Below are 24,726 nucleotides of genomic sequence, written 5' to 3' on the forward strand. Positions count from 1 at the left end.
CCTCAGCAGATGGGATATTCCTCACTGCAATTTCTTTTCCAAACAATACTATAAAAAGGGGAATTCTCCCAGCATGGAAGACAGCTTCAGATGGGAAGTGAAATTCAAGTTTCTTTCTCCATTCAATTTGTGCCTAAGTGCAAACAACACTTTACAAACATTTGGAATTTGGTTGCATTTGGGGACAGTTTCACATGACAAGTGAAAAATCTGTTCCTTATCCGGAGATTCCCTTGCTAGGAATTTTTAAGCCCTTCCTATGAAGAATTAGACACCAGAACATTTCAAAGCACAGGGCTCAGGGATTGTTTGAGAAACCCCTGGAGCAGTCTTTGTTCCCCTCTGGAACAGGTGAGTCATTCTGCTTGATATTAAAAATACGTTAAAAAATCTTTCCCACACACAAACCAGCCCCGAGGCCCACGATTCACATGAGGTATTTCACCCGTGTGGCTGGAGTGGGGCAACATTTTAAGCAAATAAAACCATATTCTTGCAATAGGAAGTATTTAATTATTTTTTTAATGGACAGTAGTGTTACCTCTACCTTTAACAAAGGGCGTGTTCTGCAAAATCTTATTCCCAGGCTTTGTTCTGAGAATATATATAGGTGTTGGCAGGACCAGTGACCCATGGAGCTGTAATGCAGTGGGTTGCTATAAAACAGGGGAGAGAAATCCAAAGTTTTATTCTGGCAGCTTTAGTGGAGGTGAAATCAGGGAGTCTGAGAGTGGGAGCTATGGGGATTTTGTAGGAAAAAAATCCCCACTTGTAATTTTCCCGGCTATGGGGATTTTGTAGGAAAAAAATCCCCACTTGTAATTTTCCCATTAGGAAATATGCTGTAAAAACGTAATTTTTAAAAGATCTGGAGGAAACCCTTACTTTTTCCCAATTTATTAAGGTTTTCCCTGCTTCACTTGAAAAGATAAAAATGAGTTATTTCACATATTTCTTTTAAATGTTTTTTCCCTGGAAAACATTTAAAATGTAGAGTATTACTTGTGTTACTTTCTTAGGGAGAGGGTTAAAAAGTGAAAGGTTTGCTTTAAATGTGAAAAGCAAAACCTTTAAAAGCAAGATTGAAGCAATTTAAAAAGTATAAGGCTTTTAAAAAGCAAAATACTCTCTCATATATGTAGTTTTTAAACATCACTCACTCTTGGGGAGAAGTCAGTTCTTTAAAAAGAGAAAAAGAAACATTTCTAGCCATTCTTATACTTAGATGCTGAAAAATGGTTCTTTCTTTTAAAAAGCCTTTCATTTTGAATTAAAAAATTCCATTTAGCTGAAAAAAAAAATTACTTTCAGATAGAAGTTGCCTTGACAAACCGCAGATTTTCAATTAAAAAACTTCAAAGTTTGCTTAGTTTAACTATTCACGGTATAAAATACAGAGTAGTGAAATTGAGGGTGGCAAATTTGACCTCAAAAATTTGCTAGAACCTCTGGACTTTTCCTTCCAGGCTATTTTAATACATCACTAAAATATGAAAGCAGAAGGGTTTTTCTCAGAGAAATGTGAGTGAAATGTGAATGGTGACAGGGAGTGATGTTATAGGAGGTGCTGAACCTGCTTAATCATCTTTGGTTCAGATTTTAGCAGGTTTCATGGGGTTTTATTTATGGTTTTGCCTGTTTTTTTAAAAGCAAACCAGTGAGACTGAGATGGAGGTGGCCTAAATCAGGAGGATTTGTTTATCAAAGAGATGATTTTGCAATGCTGTGTTTCTCTCTCCCCTGATGTGTCTCTGATATCTCTCCATCACCAGAAGAGTGGGGGTGCAGCTCTGAATCTCGAGGGAAAAGGTGAATATCCACTTTGCACATCCTATTTTGTGCTAAATGGTATCTTAAACACAACTACAGTGGCAATTAAAATAATGAGATACATAAAAGACACCTGCTTTAAATAAATACAGTGATCTGCCCAAAGCTCCCTGAGTGGGCTGGTATTCAGCAAGAACCTGCAACAAACCTACCCTTAACAACATAATCATTAAAGAGCAGAAACCTTCCCTTCTAATCCCCCTCATACAGGACAACATGTGGATGTTAGCATATTTGGACTGCTTTGCATTCCTTCTTGCCTGCTTTTGAGAACATACTACATTTTAAAACTTGTTGGGTTCTTTCATGTTTTATTTGACCCTATGTAATTGCATTCCTGAAGGAATAACAGGCTCCCACAGTGATTTATACCCTGTATTAAATGTCAGTTTTGAAGAGACACAGTTAGCAGTTTGGTTTAACCTCCTGCCTTCCTATGGAAGTTCAAAACTGAAGTGGAGCTCAGGATCCAAGGGGAAAAGTGGAAAAAAAAAAAAAAAAGAAAAAAAAGAAAAAAAGATGAAAATGGACTTAGAGGCAGCGTGGAATGAGATGTGTGTTCCTGGCCCCGCACCTTTGGAAGCCACCGGAATGAGATTCCATAAAGCCATCTCTATTTTTAACTGTAATTTGTGTACTTCATGGCTGCCCTTGACCACTGGGGAAGGCTGTAAATTAGCCCTGTGAAAGGCTCTGCTCTCTCCAGGCAGAAACTGCAGCCTCTCCAACAACGGGCCAGGACATTTTCCCTGCAAAGTCAACCGGAGCAACCACCAAACCAACCCCCAGTGGGTTTGGCTTGTGTCCCAAAAAGAAGGTCAGCAAAATAAATTGTCCTTGTAATTAAGAGTTGCTCCTTTGTTTTTATGTGTTTAACTGTGCATAAATAGCAAAGCAGGATAGGTATGTTATTACTGTTTTAAATATTTCATTCCCTTTGTAGACTTCCTTACGACACAGTTAACAACTGCTTAATCATACCTTATGACCTAATTAGGGGGGGTTCAGTTAAATAAATCTTGATGTAATCGTATATTCTTGATGTAATGGTGCTCTGATGGCTGCATTTATGTGCATGCGGGCACTTAAATATAAAAGTAAAGGCAGCCTATGTAGCATCTGACACAGGACTTTAATGATCATCATCTTTAGAATCACTGGTGAAACACGTTACAAGGAAACTTATTTTAATCAAGAACACTCTACATAAAAACCTCTTTCCTATTCCCAGGAACTGAATATCCTGGTGAGTACTGTCCTTGACAAAGGTATTTAAATTTTGTAGGATGGAGCCAGGGTAGTTGTTCTGACACAGGCAAACGACTGTATTTTTCAGCTGAAGTAATTCAGGGCATTTCCATTACCTTCTCCAGAGCCTCACTTGCCCATCAGGTGAATGCTGAATCCAGATCTGATTTGCTGGTGGGTAGGCTGAGAGTGATCTTTTATTTTGAAGTGAAAGAAAAAATGTAGGTGACAATGTTTTCTTAGGGTTGGATTTATCTTGCCAAAGACTGGTGTCTTGAAGTCATGGAATAAGTTGCCCTCTGGAAATGCATCTCTCTGCTGGGTGTTCAGGGAGCTAAAATGACTGGCTCAGACCACTCTCAGGTGGATAGAGTTAGGTAAGATGAATCCTGCCATATAATGTGCACAAGGTATTGTGTATCAGCTCCCCGACTTCTAGATGTGCTGCCCGATCACTGTAAATGTTTCTACCTTGCTGGGAGAGACCTGGGAGAGGTTCTTCACCAGCTAAATCCAGCTGGAAGACAAGAATTTGTGTTAATCTGAGGGAACAAGCCCTTGGGGTGCAGTTAATATCTGGAGCATAGGATGAGATTTGCCTTTCATGGCTTTAGATGACACAACGAGAGGTATCTGTTCCTGCACTTGGAATCCCAGAATGGTTTAGGTTGGAAGGGACCTTAGAGACCATCTCATTCCACCCCCTGCCACAGGCAGGGACACCTTCCACTATCCCAGGTGGCTCCAAGCCCCATCCAGCCTGGTCTCGGACACTTCCAAGGATGGGGCACTTGTCACATTTTGGCATCAGTGGAGGGAAGCAACCCTGTCTAATTCCTGATGGCTTTGTCAGTCCAAAGTCAAAGGATCAAGTCTCACAAGTGGACACTTGTGCTTCATGGTTGGTGACTTGGATGGTGACTACGTAGGGTTTTACCCTGGGTGTAAATCTGTCACCCTCCCTGGTGCGTTGATTCAAACAGAAGGTTACCCAATATCAGAAAAAATGAATCTTAAATCAGCATGATTAGAGAAAATCAATTCCTAATCAGCACTGATATATCAACATGATTTTACTTAATGGCATCCAGCCTTACAGACAATACTTGGTCTCAGCAGTAAAAATTAGGAGTTAGAGAACTTACTGAGGACTATTTCCTGAATTTCTCAAATATATTCAAAAATATTACTGTTTTTCAGACATTTGAGACTCTAAAAGCTGAAACACCAGCAGATGGAGACAAACCCTGTTATCAGACCAGCCCAGTCGAGCAGGACCTGTAGGATTTGCAGCTTTTCTATAGGAAGTTGAGGTGGAAACCTGAAGGAAGAACACCTTTTATGAAATGTTGAGTGCTATTGTTGTCTGCAGATGTTTAATACCATGAACTTGAGGAGAAAAGAAGCTCTCTTAAAAAAGTAATCTCTTGGTGCCATACTAAATGTTTATTTGGCCTGAAATAAAATGTTCCATTTATTTTTGGTAGGTTACATATACATGGGGATGTGTGTGTGCATAAACCACTTTAGAAATGCAGTTATGCCAACAGTGTCAAAAATTCATTTCAGATGAAGAATCAGAACATTTTTAAAAGGTTCTTACAAATATTTTTGCCTTTTTCTGATTTTGGTTGGGTTTTTTTCTTTTTATGGAAGCTAAATTGCAGAACCATTTTGCTTCCATAAAGTGCCAAAAGAAGATGTTTCCTTGTTATCCGTGTCACCTTTTCTTCACTGGCCAGAGAGGTTGGTTTTTTACTCCACTGTCCTTTGCATTGGAGGTGAACTGGAGGGTTTCACACAACTGGTAGGAGCAGAGCTGAGATTCAATATCCAAATCCAGCCTGTGCTGTGGGGTTGATGGCTGTGGGGTCATTGTCTTACCCAGAGGAAAGGTTTTGAACAGAGGGTAGATATGTCATTTTAGAGCATGAACCATAACAGAAAACCTGTGCAGGGGCATAGGGCTGTAAAAATCGTCCTTTCATTAATTGTCTAAATAAAAATGAATGTGGATGCCTTCAAATGCACTGCAACTGCAGATAAAACCAGCAGTAAAAATCTCAGGGAGAGCTCAGGAAAGATTTTCTCTTTTCTTTCTTTGGAACAAATATACTTTTGATCATTTTCTCTGGTATAAATATAGACCAGTAGAAAAAGGGGCAGAGAGGACCCTGAGAGATGATCTATCCCTCTACCCCAAGGCAAGGTTTGCCAGGTCTGAGCCATTCCTGGTGACAGGAGAGTCTGTAGCTCCTTGACTAATTTACTCCAGCTCTCACCTGTCCTTCCTCTCAGGAAACGTGTCTAATGTTTGACCTATATCGTCCTTGCTGCAATTTAAACCCATTATTTCTTGTCTTATACCCAGTGGACATGGAGAACAATTTATTACCTTCCTATCTGCAACAACCTTTTACATAGTTGAAGGCTGTTATCATGTCTCCCCCTCAGTCTTTTCTTCTCTAGACTAAACAAACCCAATTCTTTCAATCTTTCCTCATAGGTCATGTTTTCTAGACCCCTGATCATTTTTGTTATGGAAATAAACATCCTTTAAATCAAGTTCTGTGAATCAATCTTGTGTGGAAAGGAAGGGAAACAGAGAGGTTAGAGTTAGCATTGGGAACAGGCATCTGGTGGTGAAAGAAGTGAATTTTCTGAGGTCTACTGAGAGTACAGCCTTCCATTCTTCTTTGGGTTTAGGAAGTTATTGAACACAATTTTCTTTCCTCAACATTCTTGGGAAACTCTTTTACCTATTTGCTATCAGAAGGAAGACAGTATTTCATTTCCACAGGCTGGAGGGAAAGAAGTCTCTAGGAAAGCATTGAGCAGGGGACCAGAGAGTAATTTTAAATTGTATGGTATGTCCTTCATGCAGACTTTCTACAATCAGCTTGCCTGCAGTGATATCAACCCCTGTTCTCCAACAAGTGATGTAGGTCATCCCCAAAGGGTAGTTTAAAAGTGGATCATAACTCCAGTACTTTTAATGCAATCGGAGACTCAGCACAGAAGATGCTGGTGAGTTTTTGGTTGTAAATTCTCCTTTATTACATGGGCTGCTCAGAGAACATTGGAAATACCAGTGCGACTGTTTCAGCTGCAAAAACCATCCAAGATCTTATCACTGGATGGACATCCTGGGCCCTTTTGCTTTGCATCTATTGTTTTGAGGTTGAGAGAAGGTGGATCTGATGCCTCTTACAAAAGTTTCATCTATTCTGTACAGTCACCATAAGCTGGGCCTTTGGCACTGAAGAATCAGAGAGTTAAGGAGATCACCAGCTTAAAAACTGGGGCTGCAGAAGGATCCAAGAGAATTCCCTGTATTTATCCTCCTTTCCATCCTTAAAATATCAAGGGCCAAGCTGAGGTTATTTTAGGTGTTTAACTAAACTTGGGACTGGGGAGGACTGTGCAGCTGGTGCTTCTAGGCAAGCACAGCCTGGAGCAGCTTTTTGTTCATGGTGGTTCTGATGGTTGATGCATCAACTCACAACTTCCCTGTTCCTCAGAGGTAAGTGTGAAGCTGTGGTAAATCTAGTTTCAGATCAAAGACACTGCAGCCACATGATGTAAAGCATCCAAACAATCACTTTTCTTTCAAAAAAAATATTCTTCTGAAGGCTTTCTGCTGGGTTCAGATATCACCTGTCTTCCCACAGGCTGTATAAATAGGAAAGCCAGCAGGAGCACCAGGCTGAGTGCTTTGGCAGTTGAGAGAAACGTTGTGTGCTCACATCTGATCCAGATTCTTCACTAATGGACATGGCCTCATTGTTCAGCCTCCAGAACAATTAATCTATAAACAGAGGACAGCATAAAATTTAATAGAGAGCTGAAAGTCGAAGAGCATCTGAAGCTGAGTGCACTGATGCACCTTGAAAAAGAATTCAGGAACATATAAGAGACAGAGTGCAAGAGCCACAGAAAGACAAGTTTCAGTCCTTGTGGAGGAGATGCTGACAAGGTGAGAGGTTTCCTGTGAGCTAGCATGTGTTTTGTGAAGAAACTTCCCAAATGTTCTCTCCCTGGGAAGAACACTGATTTGACCTGTCAGACATGTTACATTTCAGGCCTTGTCTGATCAAGATAGCTGAGACTTCTAACACTTTAGCAGAGGTCCAAAATAAACATGGTGCAGTGAGAAAAAGTGCTTCTTGCTCTGTGCAGTTTACTGGGAATGTTCTTCCTTTTGCTGCCTGACCCAAAGGCTCACTTGTCTTCCAGAGCCAGACTTATCCTCTAAGCAAAGTGAAGGATGTCAGGGACAAAACCATGGCTGAAGTCAGACAGTTTTGCTCTTGAGATGCCAATAAGCACATCCATTCCAAAAAGGAGTTTTAGGTTGATTGGACTGATCATCCGGATGAGCTGGTGTTGTAGTATTAGCCAAGAAGAGATTCTGGTTTTAGATATTATTATTTTTACAAGTATCTAAGAAACTCTTCCCTCAACTAGTTGTAAATGGTGTTGCAACAGAATCAGTCTTAAAGCCACTAAAGAAAGGCTTCCAGCATCAGATACAATACTAAAAGTTGCACTTTTGAGATGGTCTCCATGTAATTTCTCCCATATGGGCCCTAAAACCCCAGATGCTCTAAGAAGTGTTTAGGGCCCCGTAAGACACAAGGCCATCACTAATTAGCAAAGACCCCAAGCACGTGTTTAACTTTAAGCATGTGCTTTTCTTTCCCAGGAGTCCATAGAATTAAGGACTTTAAGTGAGTGGGTTTAGGGATATGCTTAAAGCTAAGCATGTGTTTAGTTGCTTTCTTGTGCTCTGGCTTTATTTGTTTTTACAGGAATAAGAGAAATGAAAGATCTTATTACAGATCAAACACAAATAAATGTCCAAAACACAGCAGGGAGGCTTTAGGTCTTGGTTTGGAGCCCAGTGAAGTCAGTGGAAAAACACCCCAACACCTCAGCGGACTTTGGAGCAGAGTCCTCAGAGGATCGACGAAGAACCCACTGCAGAAACCTGTTGAATGCCTCATGTTTCCTTGTAAGGTTCCCTTATCTTGTATCCAGATGTTGCTAACAAGGGTTTTTATTAGCTGCTGAGAAGTACAAGGGCAGCAGTTTTTCAAGTCCTAAAATCATGCACATATAGATGAAATAGAAACAGTTTGCTCTGCAGTAGCAATTGTGGTCTGTGGAGCTGTGAGTGTATTTCAAAAGTTCCCCAGTTCTTATTATAGACTCCTAGAATGGTTTGGGATGGAAAGGACATTAAAGACCATCTTGTTCTATCCCCCTGCCATGGACAGGGACACCTTCCACTACCCCAGGCTGCTCCAAGCCCCGTCCAGCCTGGCCTTGGACACTTGCAGGGATCCAGGGGCAGCCACAGCTTCTCTGGGCACCCTGTGCCAGGGGCTCCCCACCCTCACAGGGAAGAAATTCTTACTAATCTCTAATCTGACCATGACTTCTGTCAGTTTAAAGTCATTCCCCCTTGTCCTGTCACTCCATGCCCTTGTAAAAAAAAACATGTTTTGGTCCCACTGATCTCAAAGTGTTTGCTCTCTCTTTCATGCAGTGCAGTGAAGCAAGTGTTGTCACACAGTTCCTAGGGAAAATGTTGCCTCTTTGTAGAGGGAGAGGTTTACACAACAGGAAGAGCAGGTTCCTTTGAATAGCATTTCTCTTTGTTGCCTTTAGATCTTTACAGTGTGCACAGCAACACCTGACTTACTCATTTGGATTCTCCTTTTAGGTGTGCAGGAAAATAGCCACTGCTTGAGAACAATCTGATCTATTTTTGATGTTCAATTCAGGACGATGCTGAAGACATCTCTGTTTGATCAGCTGAATTTCCACCTATACAGCTGGATTTTGATCCTTGGGTTCAGGCTGGAGCTTTGCTTACTTCTTCAGAGACTGCCCTAACCGAGGTCAGCAGAACTGCCTGAGCCACCAGCCATCACCCAGCAGGGAAAATGATCATGTGCTGTCTTGCCAGGCTTGTCATGAAGGCAGGTGTCATTAGAAGGTGTTTCTGCCTCCTCCTCCTTCTCGTCAGAAGTCATTTGGGTCACAGCAGCAGAGCCATGGGACAAGCTTTGTCCGAGCTGGGGAGCAGAGTGCCCACTGTGAGTCTCTGGAGAACGGGTAAGCAGTTAACACTTACTAAGCTGGTGTTGCTTCCTCTGCTTTTATTACCTGTGTTTATCGGGTCAGACTGACACTGGTGTGCAGGGATATGCAATGGCCACATCAGAGCACCCAGCCAGAGTCTCAGGAGGCTGCTTTGGCTGCCAGGACATGTTGATGTCACTGCACTGCCTGTTTTTGCCCATGTTTGCTGGGTCAAAGTGACACTGATCCACAACGATGAGTTATGGTCACACCTTCATTTGGCTCTGTCACTCCAGCCTTGCTTTCCTATCAACAAAAAACTTCTGGTGGCATCCACTGGGAGTAGCTCTGGGATTTGGTGTGCTGGGAAAGGGTCCTGTACCAACTGCTCACACAAGGGAGTTGAAGTTTAATAGAGTAAAAGAGAATAAAGTGATATTTGCAGTTTGGATGCCCACTGGGTGAGCGCCACAAAATCCCTTTGACGTTCTATTCATGTTTGGTATCTTGATCTTTAACTAAGATCTCATTTTAAGAAAAACTGCCAATATTCACCAAATTCTGGTGCAAAAAGTGCAAAACCAAAATGTTGGACCTGCTCTTTCTTTTCCTTCAAGGCTCAGAGATTGCAGTGAAAAGGATTTAAAGTATTTTTTTCCAATAGCATTAAAAAAGAGTGTGGCTTTCAAATATGCATTTCTGTTGAGGGCCAAGAGCTGTCCTTTTCTTTCCAGTCACTTCACAGAACTGGAAGACACAAATCAGTAGGTAAATGTTCAGTACTAGTAGTCTAATTTTTATTTCTACTTTTCTCATAATTATGACGATAGGAAACATTTTTTACTTGCTTCCTGGAAGAATTACTTCTTCTACCTAGTCCCTGTCTTAAATTTTTGTAGCCCCCTGAACAGACTCTGCAATCCTTAGTAGCATTAAAAAAACCCCAAACCATCCATTGGCTTGAAAGGAAAATGTGAACTTCTTCAACGAGGGCAAAAATACTTCTGTTGCTTAAACGTAGGTAATTAGACTGAGGACTTTCTCCAAAGTAAACCCTGACAATCTAACAATAATCTTTGGCTTTTGCACTGCATGGAGTTTCTCTTACATTGTTAAATGCATTCCATGTTTCAGTAAATGACACCAGGCTCACCAGCAGTGAGTGAGTGATTAGTTTATCATCCTCTTAGTGCAGCCATCTAGATCTTTAACTCTTTAAGCAGTGGCATTTAAGTCTTGAGAACACCCAGGATCATGCCTGAGGCTTTAGACATTCTCAATTCAAGCAAATCTTGGATATCGACTGAAAATGAAGAGAAGAAAGTAGGTGCTTGCATTCTGATAACACTTTAAACAAGTCAGGTAAGGTAAATTGCAAATAAACACCCCTTTTTTTGTTGTTTTTTTTTTTCTTAGAGGAAGCCAGTTCCTCTCTCCTGGGACCACTTAGGTCTTTAGGTGCCTGAGCAGCATAAAATTACAGAGAGAAAATCTAACAGCATACAAAGAGACTGAAAAGTGACAAACCTACATTTTTTAAGATGCAGGGATGTGGGGCAGGATTTTTTTGGCTGGATTTACAATTCACCTCTCATGGGGCAGTAGAATCAACAGTTTTACAAAAGATTTTAGTATAACAAAAAGTAAATAAAATTATGTGAGCTGGAACATACTGTGCCAATTCTCTTGTGCTGAAGTCTTGTTCTAGCAGGGATGTGTAAGTACATAAAGCTTGGTAGCAACAAAAGCCTTTGGAGAACGAAGGGCTTCTACTTACTTTGGGAAAGAAAGGTGCAGGAGGATTTTCAGACAGAAGGGAAAGACTTTGACCTGTGAGCTGCTGCTCAGTATCATGGATCTTCATCTATCATCTGATCCTGCTCAGTAACGCGAGCCAGATCACTGTGTGTGCCCTCTGCCATGGGAGACATGAAGCTGCTCACCCCAGAGACACAAAGTGTTTTGGGAGCTCTGTTGCTGGGAGGAGTTTGAAATGTATGAATAGAGCATTTACATGCCTCAAGCAACAGAACAGAGCCCAGCCTTCAGTCAGTTTCTGTTTTAAAAATGCCTTTTGTACACTGCTGTGTTTTTGGGTTTCATTTCAGGTTTTAGGTTTGGTGTTTTTTTCAGACTGGGCTTTGAGTTTTGCTGTTTTGGGTAAAAGGTGATCCTGTGCAAAAGGGATCCTTGGGTAAAAGGCCAGGGGTGATCCTGTGTGGACAGGGAAAGGAGGATGCTGGGTGAGGTAAATTCTCTGTATTCTGGAAAGGGTTGAGAGTGAATTGGGAGATACTCCAAGACATTGGAGCTGTGTGCCTCCTGCAAGCATAGACACAGTGTCTGGGTCTCCAAAGTTCTGGTGACTCTTTCTCAGCCCCCAGGTCATAGCCATTCTCAACTCCATAGATACCTTCAGGAATCTGCTTCCCGTCCCTCTCCTCCAGTAGAAAACCCGATGGAAGTGATCCAGTTGTGCCATCCATATCAAGGCACCTCCTGTGGTGGTCTCATCCTGGACTCCTGGTGTTTTAACAGTTGGGGAACCTGTGAAAAAGGATGGTGGCTGTTCTGGGAGCAGCCAGTGGTCCCAAGAGAGGGAAAAAAATCACACAACAGCTTTGCAAGTCCAAGCTCTCCTCGTAGCACCACCCTGAGAGAGATTCCATCAATCTCACCTTGGTATTTTGGACCCTGACTCAAGGCAATATTCATGGACTCTAAGTCCTCTTTGACCTTCTCGTTTTATCCTCTGCTCTTCAAACATCTGCCTTAATCCACTTCATTTTTATCCTGGAAGCCCCAACACCACTCAGCTTCTCAGCCTGGGCTGGAGAGGACAGGCATCAGGATTCCTGCACCACTTTGCACCTAACTGCTATGTAGGGAAAGAGTGATGGGAGATGAAGTGACTTGCTGAGGCCTCTGGAGACAGGACAGGTGACTTTCTGGCAGCCATGGAGTAACCTCAGTGTTGGGTCTTTGTGAGGAACATTTGTGAGCTGATGCCAGTTTTATAAATGACATTGCACATTTGCTTTTTGCAATATTTCTTCGAATTGGGGTGTGGTGCTGCGTACAATACCTGGTTCTGAGGCTTGCTGCTCTATCAGGTATGTGTACAGAAGGTGGGAAAAGGCAGCACAGTCAGCAGGACAGAGGTGGAAGAAGCAGGAATGCAGGGTGAAACCAGGGGAACAAACAGGTCCTCAGAGAAACTGTTCTAACTTAGTTCTGCTTTCCCTGACTCAAAGTGTAACTCCTGTGTGCCCAGGGGGCTGCTACTGGGAGATACCAGCCTTATGCTAACTCCAGATCCTGCACAAGTAGAAACTGCTAGTTCAGGCCCTCCATCCTGAGCCTTTTGTTCAAAAATCTTGTTTTAAGCCTATTTCTCATCCTGTCTGGGTGATGCTGTGCTCCTGGCAGGTGCATCATTCTGGGTTGTAATTGCAGACCAGTGCAGGCCTGTCATGACACCTTGGTGCCTCTGGCTCCAGTCCTGTTTTCTAGAATTGCACTTGGCCTTGCCTTGGCCCTTTGCCCAGTCTGAATTTGCCTTCTTGGTTTTCACTTCTTTTCCATATCGGTTTTCTCTCCTGTTCTATGTTCCTGCTGATCCTCTGGGGTCTGGCTCTGTAAACCCTCTGCCCAGGTGGACCTCTGTGGAGGTGAGCACCCCCTCACTTCCAAGGCCCCTTCCTATGCAAGAGAGAGATATGAGATGTCTCCAGACTCACTCATTTTTTGCCATTTCACTTTTTTTCTCTTCAAACTGACTTTTAGATATTCCTTTCTAAAAGTCCCTCTCCTCCTTTTTAATTTTTTTATTTGACCCTGTTCTTCAGTTTTATCCCTCTGTAAGCTATTTGGTGGCTGATATTTTAGGAAATAGAAATAGAAAGGCTGGTTTGCCTGTGGGATCAGACACGCACGGAACACACGTACGACGCTGGTTTGCCCACATCGTTTGGATAAGGTATCAGAGAGGACAGACTGTCTTTGCATTGAAACCTGCAGGTCAAGAAATTGGCCTCCCTTCAGTTCACAGGCCACGTGGCTGCCAGCCAGTAATGTAAAGCCCTGATGAGTATTTCTGAAAAATGCTGGAAACCCAGCTCTGACTACAATGTGTTTAATCTCTCGTTTCCAGGCATATTCAGTTTTGCTTCTTCTTCCCTTCTTCCTCCTATTCTTCTCCTCCTTCTTCTTTTTCTTTTAATTTTTCTCTTCCTTCTTTTTCTTCTCATTCTCATTCTCATTCTCATTCTCATTCTTCTCCTTCTCCTTCTCCTTCTCCTTCTCCTTCTCCTTCTCCTTCTCCTTCTCCTTCTCCTTCTCCTTCTCCTTCTCCTTCTCATCCTTCTCCTTCTCCTTCTCTTCCTCCTTCTCCTTCTCCTTCCTCTTCCTCTGCCATGGGTGACAGTGAATCACCAGGGTCTCTCCAGTGATGGACAGGGCAGTACAATTTTTGTTCCACATGCTGTCAGTGAGAGATCATACAGAATTTCCATATCCTGTTACTCATCCAGTATTTTCCCAGGAGTTGGAGTCCCACTGAAATGGTTAAAAAGCCTTTTGTTTGTTGGGATGGAAATTGAGGACCTGTTCAGAAGTAATGTTTATTTTTTATTTATTTCTGAGAAGGGTGCAAAATACTCTTGTTCTTCCAGAATGGAGGCTCTGACCTGCTTTTAGTTCTAATTGCCTCTTTTTAATTACTCTTCACTGTTTAATATACTCCTAACCACTTGGATAAAGTAGATTCCTGATGATTCAACCACTGTCACAGAAGCACAAAGCTGAACCTAGACCTTCTGAAGTCCAAATCAGGTCCTTCATCACTAGGACAACCTTCCTTTAGGCATCCCAGTACTTGTAGCTCTGCACCAAATCTATCACCTTTGAACTTCCCAGGTTGGAGTAGGCCTCCTTTGGGCTGCTGAGTCAGTGTCTGTGCATGATGGAAGCAGGGAAGAGGAAAACAGATAATTGCTTATGTAGAAAAAAGCCAAAAATGAAATCAGGTTTCACTACTGTTGACACAAACTGCATCCTCGCTCAAGTACTTTTGGGTCATGGTTATTTGGGGCAGAAGGTGGGCTTTGATTCTGCTTACAAGTGTTTTTTTTATTGCCCCACAACGAGGTAGAGCAGGTAATAATAAGTAAGAATGTCTCTAATTGAAAATAAACCCAGCTAACACCTCACTCGTTAGCTTGCTTGATCAATAATAGAACAGAGAGCCTTGCCATTCTGGGCTGGAGTAGGTCCTGCTGAAAGGTTTGTCAGGAAGGACTGCAGCTGTGTCAGGTTTAGAATGGGTATCAAGAAAAGGCTCTTCCCCCAGAGGGTGCTGGGCACTGCCCAGGCTCCCCAGGGAATGGGCACAGCCCCCGAGGCTGCCAGAGCTCCAGAAGTGTTTGGACAGCGCTGCCAGGGATGCCCAGGGTGGGATTGTTGAGGTGTCTGTGCAGGGCCAGGAGTTGGACTCTGATCCTTCTGAGTCTCTTCCAACTCAGGATATTCTGTGATAATATGAGCAGGAGCCTTTCCCTCAGAAACCATCTTTTCAGTGTCACGTGTCTGTGGGAGGCTCGTGCTCTGCTCTCACACACACCCTGTGTAAGTTTATTCAGTGAGCACTTTCTAAGAATGATGATTAATTGTGAGTATGAACTTTGTCACCAGGCAACTGGTATAAACGAGCCCCACCAGTTTGCTATTGCTGGAGATGGAGGCCACAGGGCATAGCCATGTTTCCCAAGAGGGACTCCTGGGCAGGATCCTTCCTCTCTGCTTTCAGGTGAGGATGTTCACATTAATGAACTCTAAATTCATCCATGTGCTGACATTTCCCAGCACTTGCTATAACACCTACCAGTAAAATCCTTTGCTATTGCTAAAAATCCAGTAGAGCTCACGTGAATTATTTCTACAGCAATTGTCCTGCTCTGCTTATTTACACCTTGTAGTAGTGTTTGAGATCATTAAAGTTTCTGCTGGCAGCAGATCTCAAGCTGCAATTAAAGGACAAAGACAAATGTCGGCACCCCGGAGGTGCTATGTGGTTGTGTGGAATTGCAGATTTTGGCTGTGAGGGAGAGCGAAATATCAGTCACAGCAGAAGTCAGACAAAGCCACATCTCAGGGCTAGAGACACACTGAGTGGTTTGTAAGGTCAGGGAGCTGCTAGCCCTGTGCTATTCTCCAAAAGCCTTCATGATTCATCAGATCCAAAAGGAATCTGCTTGTCTCCAGTAGCCACATGGCTGGACGGCGCTCGTTAGGAGAATGATGGGCTTTATTAGCACCAGCCACAATTGCAGAGCAGGAGGAATGAGTCCTTCATCTTCTGGAGGTCTTCCTTGCTTCACAGGGATGAGGTTTTGATGGGGCGGGGAGCAACACAGTGCAGAAGCAAACATGGGCTAAAGGCAGCGATTCTTTCCAAAAGCTGGATGAAATCAGTGTGTGTTCTTCTTGTAACATCCCTCGAGGAAATCCATTGATGTGGAGATGATTTTACAACAGATGTGTTTCTAACACAGCTCAGGGGAATTTTAACAACAGACCATTAAAATGGTTCTCCCTCTATTTTATGAGTCGTGTTGCTGAATGTGTTCCCTAATCATGAAATCACAGGAACTTTAAGGTTGGAAAAAACCTCCAAGATCACCGGGTCCAACCTCTGACCGATCACCACCTTCCCAAGCAGACCAGAGCACTGAGCCATTTCTTGAAACCTCCAGGGATGCTGATTCCATTCCCTCCCAGGACAGCCCATTCCAATGCCTAACCACCCTTTCTGTGAAGGAATTCTTGATGTCCAGCCCAAAAGATCCATACCTCCGAATTTTGAGGCCCGTCATCTCTAAATGAACAATATTTAGCGGTAGAGACCTCACACTCTCACAGCAGAAGACAGACAGTGTCTGTATGAACAACAAGGGGTGACATTCCTACCCTTGCTCACTCTTGGGCATCTCTGAAAAGTGACAAAGTGAATGAGTCAAGTAACAGCAACTTAAGATTCACCCTGCGTGGGACAGCCAACCTTTTAATAGCATTCTCAAAACAATAAAAATCATCCTTAAAAACTTAAAAATAGAAAAGAGCAGACAATCCTACTGTTTTGACTGTCATGTGTCTTATTACCAAGGACTGCCTTTTTAGAACTGCATTATTTTAATGTTCCCACACAGTGTTTTTGGAGGGATTTGTAAAAAAAAAAAAAAAAACCTGTTTGGAATAAAACAGCAGTGCTGAACCTGATTCTCCTCTTAGCTCAGGAGTGGTTCTAGACGTGGTCCTGACACCTCGGCAGAGACACTTAAATGTAAAACAGAAATAAAGTCCAAGCTGGGCCCAGTTCTGTGTTTTAGGAGAAGTATGAATTTATTTATTCAAGAGGAGGTAGAACATTCTGGTAGAACAGGCCAGCTCTGAAGCACTCAGAGAAATCATGAAAATCTCAGAGTGGTTGTAAAAAATGTTCCTTTCGCCATTCAAGCAGCTGCACTTGTTTTTACCAGTTGGCTCTTTAGTGAAGAGCTACTTTGGAAAATGTAATCCCTTGGAGTTGTTTGCTCAGTTCCCTTTGTTTTAATTGACAAGCTTGGGCAGATGAAAGGAAAGGGTAGGAGGGAATTGATCTTAGCACACTTATGGGCATCTCCTCCTGTAATTCATGTCACTAAAATGTCTCTGACATAGGCATTTATTTATTTATTTATTTATTTATTTATTTATGGTTTTAGGCTTGTTTCTGCTCAAGCACAAATCTGGTGAGGCAAGTTCACTTGGTTTTTTTTCTTTCTTTTTTGTTTTTCCCAAGGCGGGTTGTTTGCAAACTTTAGAGCCCAAAAAGGTGCAGCTGCTCTAAAAATAACATAGGATGCAAGAACTGGTTTGGGAAGGTCTGAGTCCAGAGGCATCTCCTGAAATGCTGCCATTAGAGAAGAAGTTTCCCTTGTAAACAGAGCTGGCCTAATTTCTAGAGGTGCTGAACCTCAACCTGCAGTGTTTGCTGGTAGGTCCTGAGCACAGAAAACCTGGAAATGGGTCAGATGTGAGTTGCTGGGATTTTATCAGGAACATGTCTGGGCAAACCCACGATTGAAACAAAAGTGAGCAAATAATTGCCCCTCAGCTAATGACCCCTGCAAGCAGAGCTGGGCACTGGGGCTCCAGGACACCTGGGCTTCTTGCTGCCACCAACAAAGTCCACTGTCACAGCCAAGGTCTGCACATGATGAATCACCCCTTTGTCTGGCCAGTCTTTGCAGGATGATGTCCCCAATGCCCCAGTGCTTTGCTTCCAGAGGAGACCAATGGTCTTGCTGTCCAGGTGCAGAGATTCCCAGAAGGTTTCTCACAGAAGACAGAGAGGAAAAAACCTGGCAACAGATCCCAAAGTCAGGCCAGGACTGGGTCACAGGCAAGACCACCATCAATCCCCTCTCACCCATGTGAGGTGTGATCAGGGGAGCTGAGCCTTGCGTTGAGTGGAGACACAATGTTCTCTGTTTTTGATGTGCTGGATCTTTAATGCTGCATCTACCGCTGAATTAAGCAGTGTTTGCTTTTCAAACCTTCCACATTTGTATTTTTAGCTCCGTTTTGGCATCACTTTTTTGGTTGGAATATGTAACACACTGGGTTGTTTAGTGTGCCTGGACCGAGTTCAGCCGATGTGTAACTCCACGGGCTGGAGCAGAAGCTCCGTTCAAGGTGAATTACGCTCTATGGGGCTGAGGAAATACAGCTTCTGTAGAAAGTCAGCCCAGCTCCTTCAGTAAACGCTACACTATTTCCATCCATGGTTATTCCTTTGTGGTTTGGGTTATGTATTTACATTTTACGGAATAAATACTACAGCTTTCCCCATGACTAACACTTCTTAGTAACCAAGGAGCTACTCAAATACGCTCTTGCCTCCTACGAGAGCCCAAACTACACTGCTCTGCCCTGGCTCTCTGGCCCCAGCTGGCCACCTCCTCGCACAGGGGCATGGTTAACCAGCGTTACATAAGCAATTTTTGGGATCTCAGTTTAACAGGATGGCTTAGGAGAGCAGGCACTGGATGCCGTGCGACTGAATTCCTCAGGGACAAACATTTCCAGCACCGCCACTCTCTGATCCTAACAAAACCCGAGTGAGGTCTTCAGACAAAGAGGGGAACACATCCCACAAAGAGGGAGCCAGTTGCCTTTCCCAGTCCAGAGGTCTGTTTTAGGAACAGTGCTATACAGGCCCTCATGTAAACTTTGTTTATAGACTGGAGTATTTTCAATGAAAATGTTATTTAACTTAAAAAAGTTGCACAGCAGCTACTCCCAAAATTGTTTTTCCTTGTTAAGAATAACACACAGTGTGATACATTTGAAATGGCGATAGCAATATTTCACAAATTTTGATGGATTCATAGTCCAAATACCTTGCTAACAGATGTTTCTTTTAAACTCGGAGTGGTATAGGAATAACTCAGAGATATTACAGTGTCAGCACTGCCTTTTATCTGTGCGTGTCCTTTCGGTGACATCCCTGGGCTTTTCTAATGCATGGGTCAGGTCTAAGCTAAAAAAAAAAAAGTGAAATATGAAAAGAAGGCGTCTGTGATGGTGTGTGAGCTCTGGGGCAGTGCTGGGAGGACACCAAGGCGCTGGTGTGGGTTTGCTGTGCTCAGGCACAGCAGCCCCGTGGTTTGTGGCCACAGTCGTCGTTTTTGAGCTGGTTTTTGGTTGTGGTTAATTGATGAGCTTAGGAGTTCCCATGGCCACTCCATGACCACATCTTTTGGTCTCATAAATTAACCGAGTGTTCTCACTGTGGGTGACAGTTTGCCCAACACAAAGGGATACCCCAGCAAGACAAAGGAACAGATTTTAATGCCCTGGTGGAGCTGCCTTTATTTACCATGGGGTTGCTTAGTGTACTCTGTGTCTCCAAAGTATGTGGCATCCATCACACTTCATTTAGGGGGTCTTTCCCCAGAGCTGCCTTCTCCACACCTTGTTCATACACCACCCCCAGTGTGTCAGAGAATCACAGAATATCCTGAGCTGGAAAGGACCCACAAGGATCACCAAATCCAGCTCCTGGTCCTGTACAGGACAGCCCCAAGAATCCCATCCTGTGCCTGAGAGCATTGCGTCCAGTTAATGTGTACTGACGGCAAACCAGGCTGTCCCAAACCCCCACCTGGGAGCAGCCTCAAGCCTTGGGAAGTCTGGTTCTTATTCTCAGCCCCAAGCTGGCCTAGAGCAATGCTGTGGTTGAACTGCGGGGCAGGGAGCATCCTTCTTCCCGGAGACCCCTGTCCGTACCTCTCCGGAGCCGCCAGCTGTGGCCATACCGCACCTCTCTGGAGTCAGCTGTGGCCATACACAGCCCGTGCGGGCCTGGGAAGGCGCTTGCTGCACACCTAGGTGGGGGTCCGGGAACCCGGCCTGGTGGAAAGAGGGAGAGGGCTATTCAAGCAGTCAGGGAGAAGGATGAGAAAACCTGGAGGGCGAGTGGGAACCCACGGCAGGCACCGGGGATAAGCCCCGGTGCTGGCAGCGCGCTCCCACTTCCCGGGAGGAGACCCTCGGGGGTGGTGGGAGCACAGGAGAAACCCGCACTCTGCCGCCGTCCCTTTCCCCGCGCAGCTGCTTATCGTTCCCAAGCTCTCCCTCCCTTCTCCTCAGGGGACAGCCGCTTCCCGAGTTTCCCGTCCCGAGTCTCCCTCCCCAGCCGGGTCCCCGCGGTGCCCCGACCTCCCCGGGGACCCCGCCCCGGCCGTGCAGGGACAGGGAGGGGCGGGACGGTCCCCCGGGGATGCACCTGAGCGGCGCGGGGGGATCCCGGGGGCACCGCGCCGACCCCGTCCCGCGCCCCGAGCGTCCGAGCGCGGCCGCTCCGCCGGGGGTCCCCGCGCTCCCCCCGCTCCCCGAGCGCTGGCGGCGGGGCGGGCAGGGCCGTCCCCCGCGGGGCCGGGCCGGGCCGGGGGCGGGCCGGGGGCGGCGGGCCGGGCCGGGCCGGGCCGGGCTGGCGGCGAGCGCGGCTCCACGTGACTGCGGGGCCGGCAGAAAACCGGGGCCGGCGGCGGCGGCGGCTGCACTGCGCCGGGTGGCGATCGCGGGAGGCGCTCGGCAGCCGCTGCCCCGGGGCTTTCGGCGCGCTGGGTCCGGGCTGGCTCTCCAGAATCATGGACTGTGCTGATATGCCTTGCTTGCTGTCAGTGAGTACAGCCCTCTTCTTCCTCCGCCTCGCTCCTCGCTTTTTGTTTTCATCGCGGAGCTTTATTTTATTTTTTTTTTTTAAGGGGAAAAAACTTTATGCGGTTCTTATCCCGGGTTTCCCTCCCGGGGTCCGGCGGCGGGATTCGAACCCGCGGCTCCAGAGCGCGCCGAGCCGCGCGCCCCTTCCTTCCCCGCCGGGCGCCGCCGCCGCTGGTCCCGCTCCCGTCCCGTCCCGGCGGGGCAGCGGGGCCGGGATGCGCTGGGAACCCTCCTGCCCGAGGGGGCCGCGGGGCAGCGGCGCCGGGATGCGCCGGGAGCCCGCCTGCCGGAGGGGGCTGCGGGCAGCCCAGGGCCGGCGGCCGGTCCCTGCCCGCCGGGGCGCGCCGGCTGCCGCTCGAATGGGGGCTGCTCCCCGTGTCCTTTTGCCATTTATTGTTATTATTACTACTACTATTATTATTTTTTTTAAGTTTATTCGGAAGAGGAGGGGGGTTTCGCTTCTCATCCTGACTATCCTTCTTGTTTGTTGTCGCGTTTTTTACACCCCAGAGACACCATGATTCCTGGTAACCGAATGCTGATGGTCATCCTACTATGCCAAGTCCTTCTAGGAGGTACTAACCATGCTAGCCTGATCCCTGAGACCGGCAGGAAGAAAGTGGCAGAGCTTCAGGGACAAGCCGGATCCGGACGCCGCTCTGCCCAAAGCCATGAACTCTTGCGGGGTTTCGAAACAACTCTGCTGCAGATGTTTGGGCTGCGAAGGCGGCCTCAGCCCAGCAAGTCAGCCGTCATTCCTAGTTACATGCTGGATCTCTATCGACTCCAGTCCGGAGAAGAGGAGGAAAGCCTCCAGGAAATTAGCCTGCAGTACCCTGAGCGATCGACCAGCCGGGCAAACACCGTGAGGAGCTTCCACCATGAAGGTCAGTGATGGGAGGCGGTAAATTCCCAGTCCCGGTAGCGATCGGGATTTCCTTGCGTTTGGAAGCTCACAAATGCCTTTAGAAGCAGGACGTGCCCGGCCCTAAATTTATGGGAGGAAAGCCACCCCCCCAAGCCTGCCGTGTGTGGGTGACAGGCGTGCTGCTCGGTATTTTTTCCAGCATCCTGTGCTTAACCCGAGCTTGACCATATTTTGAAGTGCTTTTGCTTCTGTTGACAACAGTGAGTTTCCTTCGGTGCCTCTGCCTCGGGGTCACTCCCTGGGCTCGCGTGGATTTAATGGCTCTGGATCGGATGCGGGAGTAAAGCGAGGGCGGGATCTCGCCCCTGGAGTGTTTCTTTTGAACTATCAAAGCAATTGCTGCCTGCTTTTACTCTTAAGAAAAAAAGAAAAAAAAAAAAAGAAAAAAAAATCCCCCCAAACCCCGACTCGAATTTAATACTTACAGCTGTGTGTTTATAAGGTTTATTCAATAGACCCTTGTAATCTGATCCAAATGTTTCCTAGCGGATGTTTCTTTTCCAAAGTAAATCTGAATTATTAATCCAGCCGCATCATTACTGCGTTGGAATTTGCTTCTCTTTTTCCCCCTGCCCCCCGTAACAAGGCACCTCTGTGCTCCGTGGCGCCGCATCTCGCCGGGGAGATGATTTTGGAGAGGCGGGGGAAGGAGAAGCAAAAGGGGAAAAAGCTAAAGGGAAAAAGTCTCCCTGAGCGGGGAGGCGAGATGGGAAGGGGTGGACTGCTCCAGGTGCGGGTGAGCCAGCGGTGCCGGGGCAGGAGCGGTGCCGGGCAGGAGCTGCTCCGGTCCGGCCGGGAGGGATGCGTGGGGGAGCGGAGAGGAGCCGGTGGCTGCCGGGCAGGTGAAGCGTGGGTGTGAGCTGTGGCTGTGCCGGGGCCGTGGCTGGGTGCCCCGAGGCTGACGTGCTCGTTTGCTTGTCTTACCACTTCCCCCCCTCCCTGCTCCCCTCCAGAGCACCTGGAGACCGTCCCGGGTCCCAGCGAGGCGCCCCGGATCCGCTTCGTCTTCAACCTCAGCAGCGTGCCGGAAAACGAGGTGATCTCCTCGGCGGAACTGCGGCTGTACCGGGAGCAGGTGGAGGAGCCGAGCGCGGCGTGGGAGAGGGGCTTCCACCGGATAAACATTTATGAAGTGATGAAGCCGCTGTCGGAGCGCGCCCAGGCCATTACGCGCCTGCTGGACACGCGGCTGGTGCACCACAACGTGACGCGCTGGGAGACCTTTGATGTGAGCCCGGCCGTGATCCGGTGGACCAAGGACAAGCAGCCGAACCACGGGCTGGTGATCGAGGTTACCCACCTCCACCACGCACAGACTCATCAGGGCAAACACGTCAGGATTAGCCGATCTTTACCTCAAGGGCGCGGGGACTGGGCGCAGCTCAGGCCGCTCCTGGTCACTTTTGGGCACGACGGGCGAGGCCATGCGCTGACCCGCAGAGCCCGCCGGAGCCCCAAGCACCAGCGTTCCCGCAAGAACAAAAAAAACTGCCGCCGCCATGCCCTCTATGTGGATTTCAGCGACGTGGGCTGGAACGACTGGATCGTGGCACCCCCGGGGTACCAGGCGTTTTACTGCCACGGGGACTGCCCCTTCCCTCTGGCCGACCACCTCAACTCCACGAACCACGCCATCGTGCAGACGCTGGTGAACTCCGTGAACTCCAGCATTCCCAAGGCCTGCTGTGTGCCCACGGAGCTCAGCGCCATCTCCATGCTCTACCTGGATGAGTATGACAAGGTGGTCCTGAAAAACTACCAGGAGATGGTGGTGGAGGGGTGCGGGTGCCGCTGACCCCCTTCCCCACCGCCCTCTCCTCCCCTTCTCTCTCCCTTCCGTCCTACCCCAGAACTGCTTGCTATAGCTGGACTCTTCTCTAAACTAAACGTTCACCTTGACCTTATTTATGACTTTATGTGCAAATGTTTTTGACAATAATGATCATATATTTTGACAAAATATATTTATAACTACATATTAAAAGAAAAAAATAAAATGAGTCATTATTTTAAAGGTAAATGCATTTTGTGTCTCGCCTCTCAGGGTGCTGCTGAGGCTGTGCTGGCTGGGAGTGCAGCCGGGAGTTTATCTTGTCTCCTTATCTTCTTACCCCCTCCTCCTTGACTCCTTTTCCCCCATCCTTTTTTCATTTAAAGGCTTTGCAAACTTTAGTCTTTCTGTTTCTCACCAAGGTACTTCGGGTGCCCAGGTGCTGGGGCTGTGCCTCGTGGGAGATGAGGGTCCCTGGGGATTTAAGAGCCGCTGGGAATAGAGCCGACCTTGCTAACCTGGCCCAAGCCTTTCCAAAGCAACCCACCAAAAATGCATTTGAAAAGAAGGTGAAGATTTACCTGAGGGCTTTATGCTAAACCTGCTGGGTTTTATACCCTTTCTCTGACTTCAGGATTCCCCAGGTTTTAAAACTATTAACATTTTCCCCCTCTCCTCCCCTCCCCACTGGAGATTGGGAAGCTTCAAAGGTTTCCACGGGTCCTTTGAAGATCAAATCGCTCCATTACAATGCCAAAAAAAAAAAAAAAAAAAAAGATATCTGGAGCAGTTAAATATGTGTTAGCTAATAGCTACCTGTGCTGTGTCCTTTCTAAATTGCTTCCGAGCAGGAAGGTGATTGGAGCCAAGCAGGTACAGTTGGAGGTATCCGGGGCCTTGAAAACCCTGCCTCAAATGCATTGGAGGGGCTGTGTTTGGCTTGGAAAATAGGGAGCTGTGCCTGGAATGGGTGGTGTGGGGCTGTCGTGGGAGTGGGGAGGGGGCAGCAGGGTGAGGGTGTGTGATGCTTTCTTTTTTTCTTCTTTTTTCTTCTTTTCCTTTAACGATTGAAGCTTTCCAACCCTCCGAAAGGGGCAGCTTAGTTGAAACCAATAAAAACTGGAGCGGAAAGCTTGCCAAAAGCCTTGGCTCCCTGAAGAGTGCAGGTGGAGAGAGGAGATGGGAGCTGCGGGGGGGAGGCGAGCGTGGCCCTGTGGTTCTCTCGGAATGAAAAAACCCCAGCCCTCGACCTCCTCTGTGCCAGTGAGACTTTCCCACCCCTCCATCCCAGTGGTGTTCAGGCCACAGGGTCCCATCCGCTGCCGGAGAGCTCTCGGGTGTCTCCGGGTGCTGGGGGGGTCCTCCCAGGCTCCCAGCACCCCATGGAGGAATGATGGGTGTTGGGTCTCCGGGGCCCCCTCGGCCCCGAGCTGACACTCTCATTCCTGCCTTTAGAAGGGAAATGTGTGGCCTGGGGCATCGGCGACCTGCTGCCTCCCCTTTGATGCCTGCATATCAGACATAGCCATGCCAAAGAAAGAATTTCATTTTGAAGTGGCATCAGCTAAAGGCGAGCGCCTTTCAGCTGCCTGAC

The 24,726-nt window shown here is 46.6% G+C and overlaps 1 protein-coding gene across 1 annotated transcript; it reads left to right on the forward strand.

Moving 5' to 3' along the window:
- The first annotated feature begins 20,287 nt into the window (after window positions 1–20,287).
- Window positions 20,288–23,255, forward strand: BMP4 (bone morphogenetic protein 4). Its single transcript, XM_082283182.1, has 3 exons — window positions 20,288–20,393; window positions 20,944–21,320; window positions 22,315–23,255. The coding sequence occupies exons 2-3, from the start codon at window positions 20,951–20,953 to the stop codon at window positions 23,154–23,156; spliced, it is 1,212 nt and encodes a 403-aa protein (XP_082139308.1). The 5' UTR covers window positions 20,288–20,393; window positions 20,944–20,950; the 3' UTR covers window positions 23,157–23,255.
- The last annotated feature ends 1,471 nt before the right edge of the window (window positions 23,256–24,726 follow it).

This window comes from Coloeus monedula (genome assembly GCF_965178545.1).
Source record: "Coloeus monedula genome assembly, chromosome: 6".
NCBI classification, from domain to species: domain Eukaryota; kingdom Metazoa; phylum Chordata; class Aves; order Passeriformes; family Corvidae; genus Coloeus; species Coloeus monedula.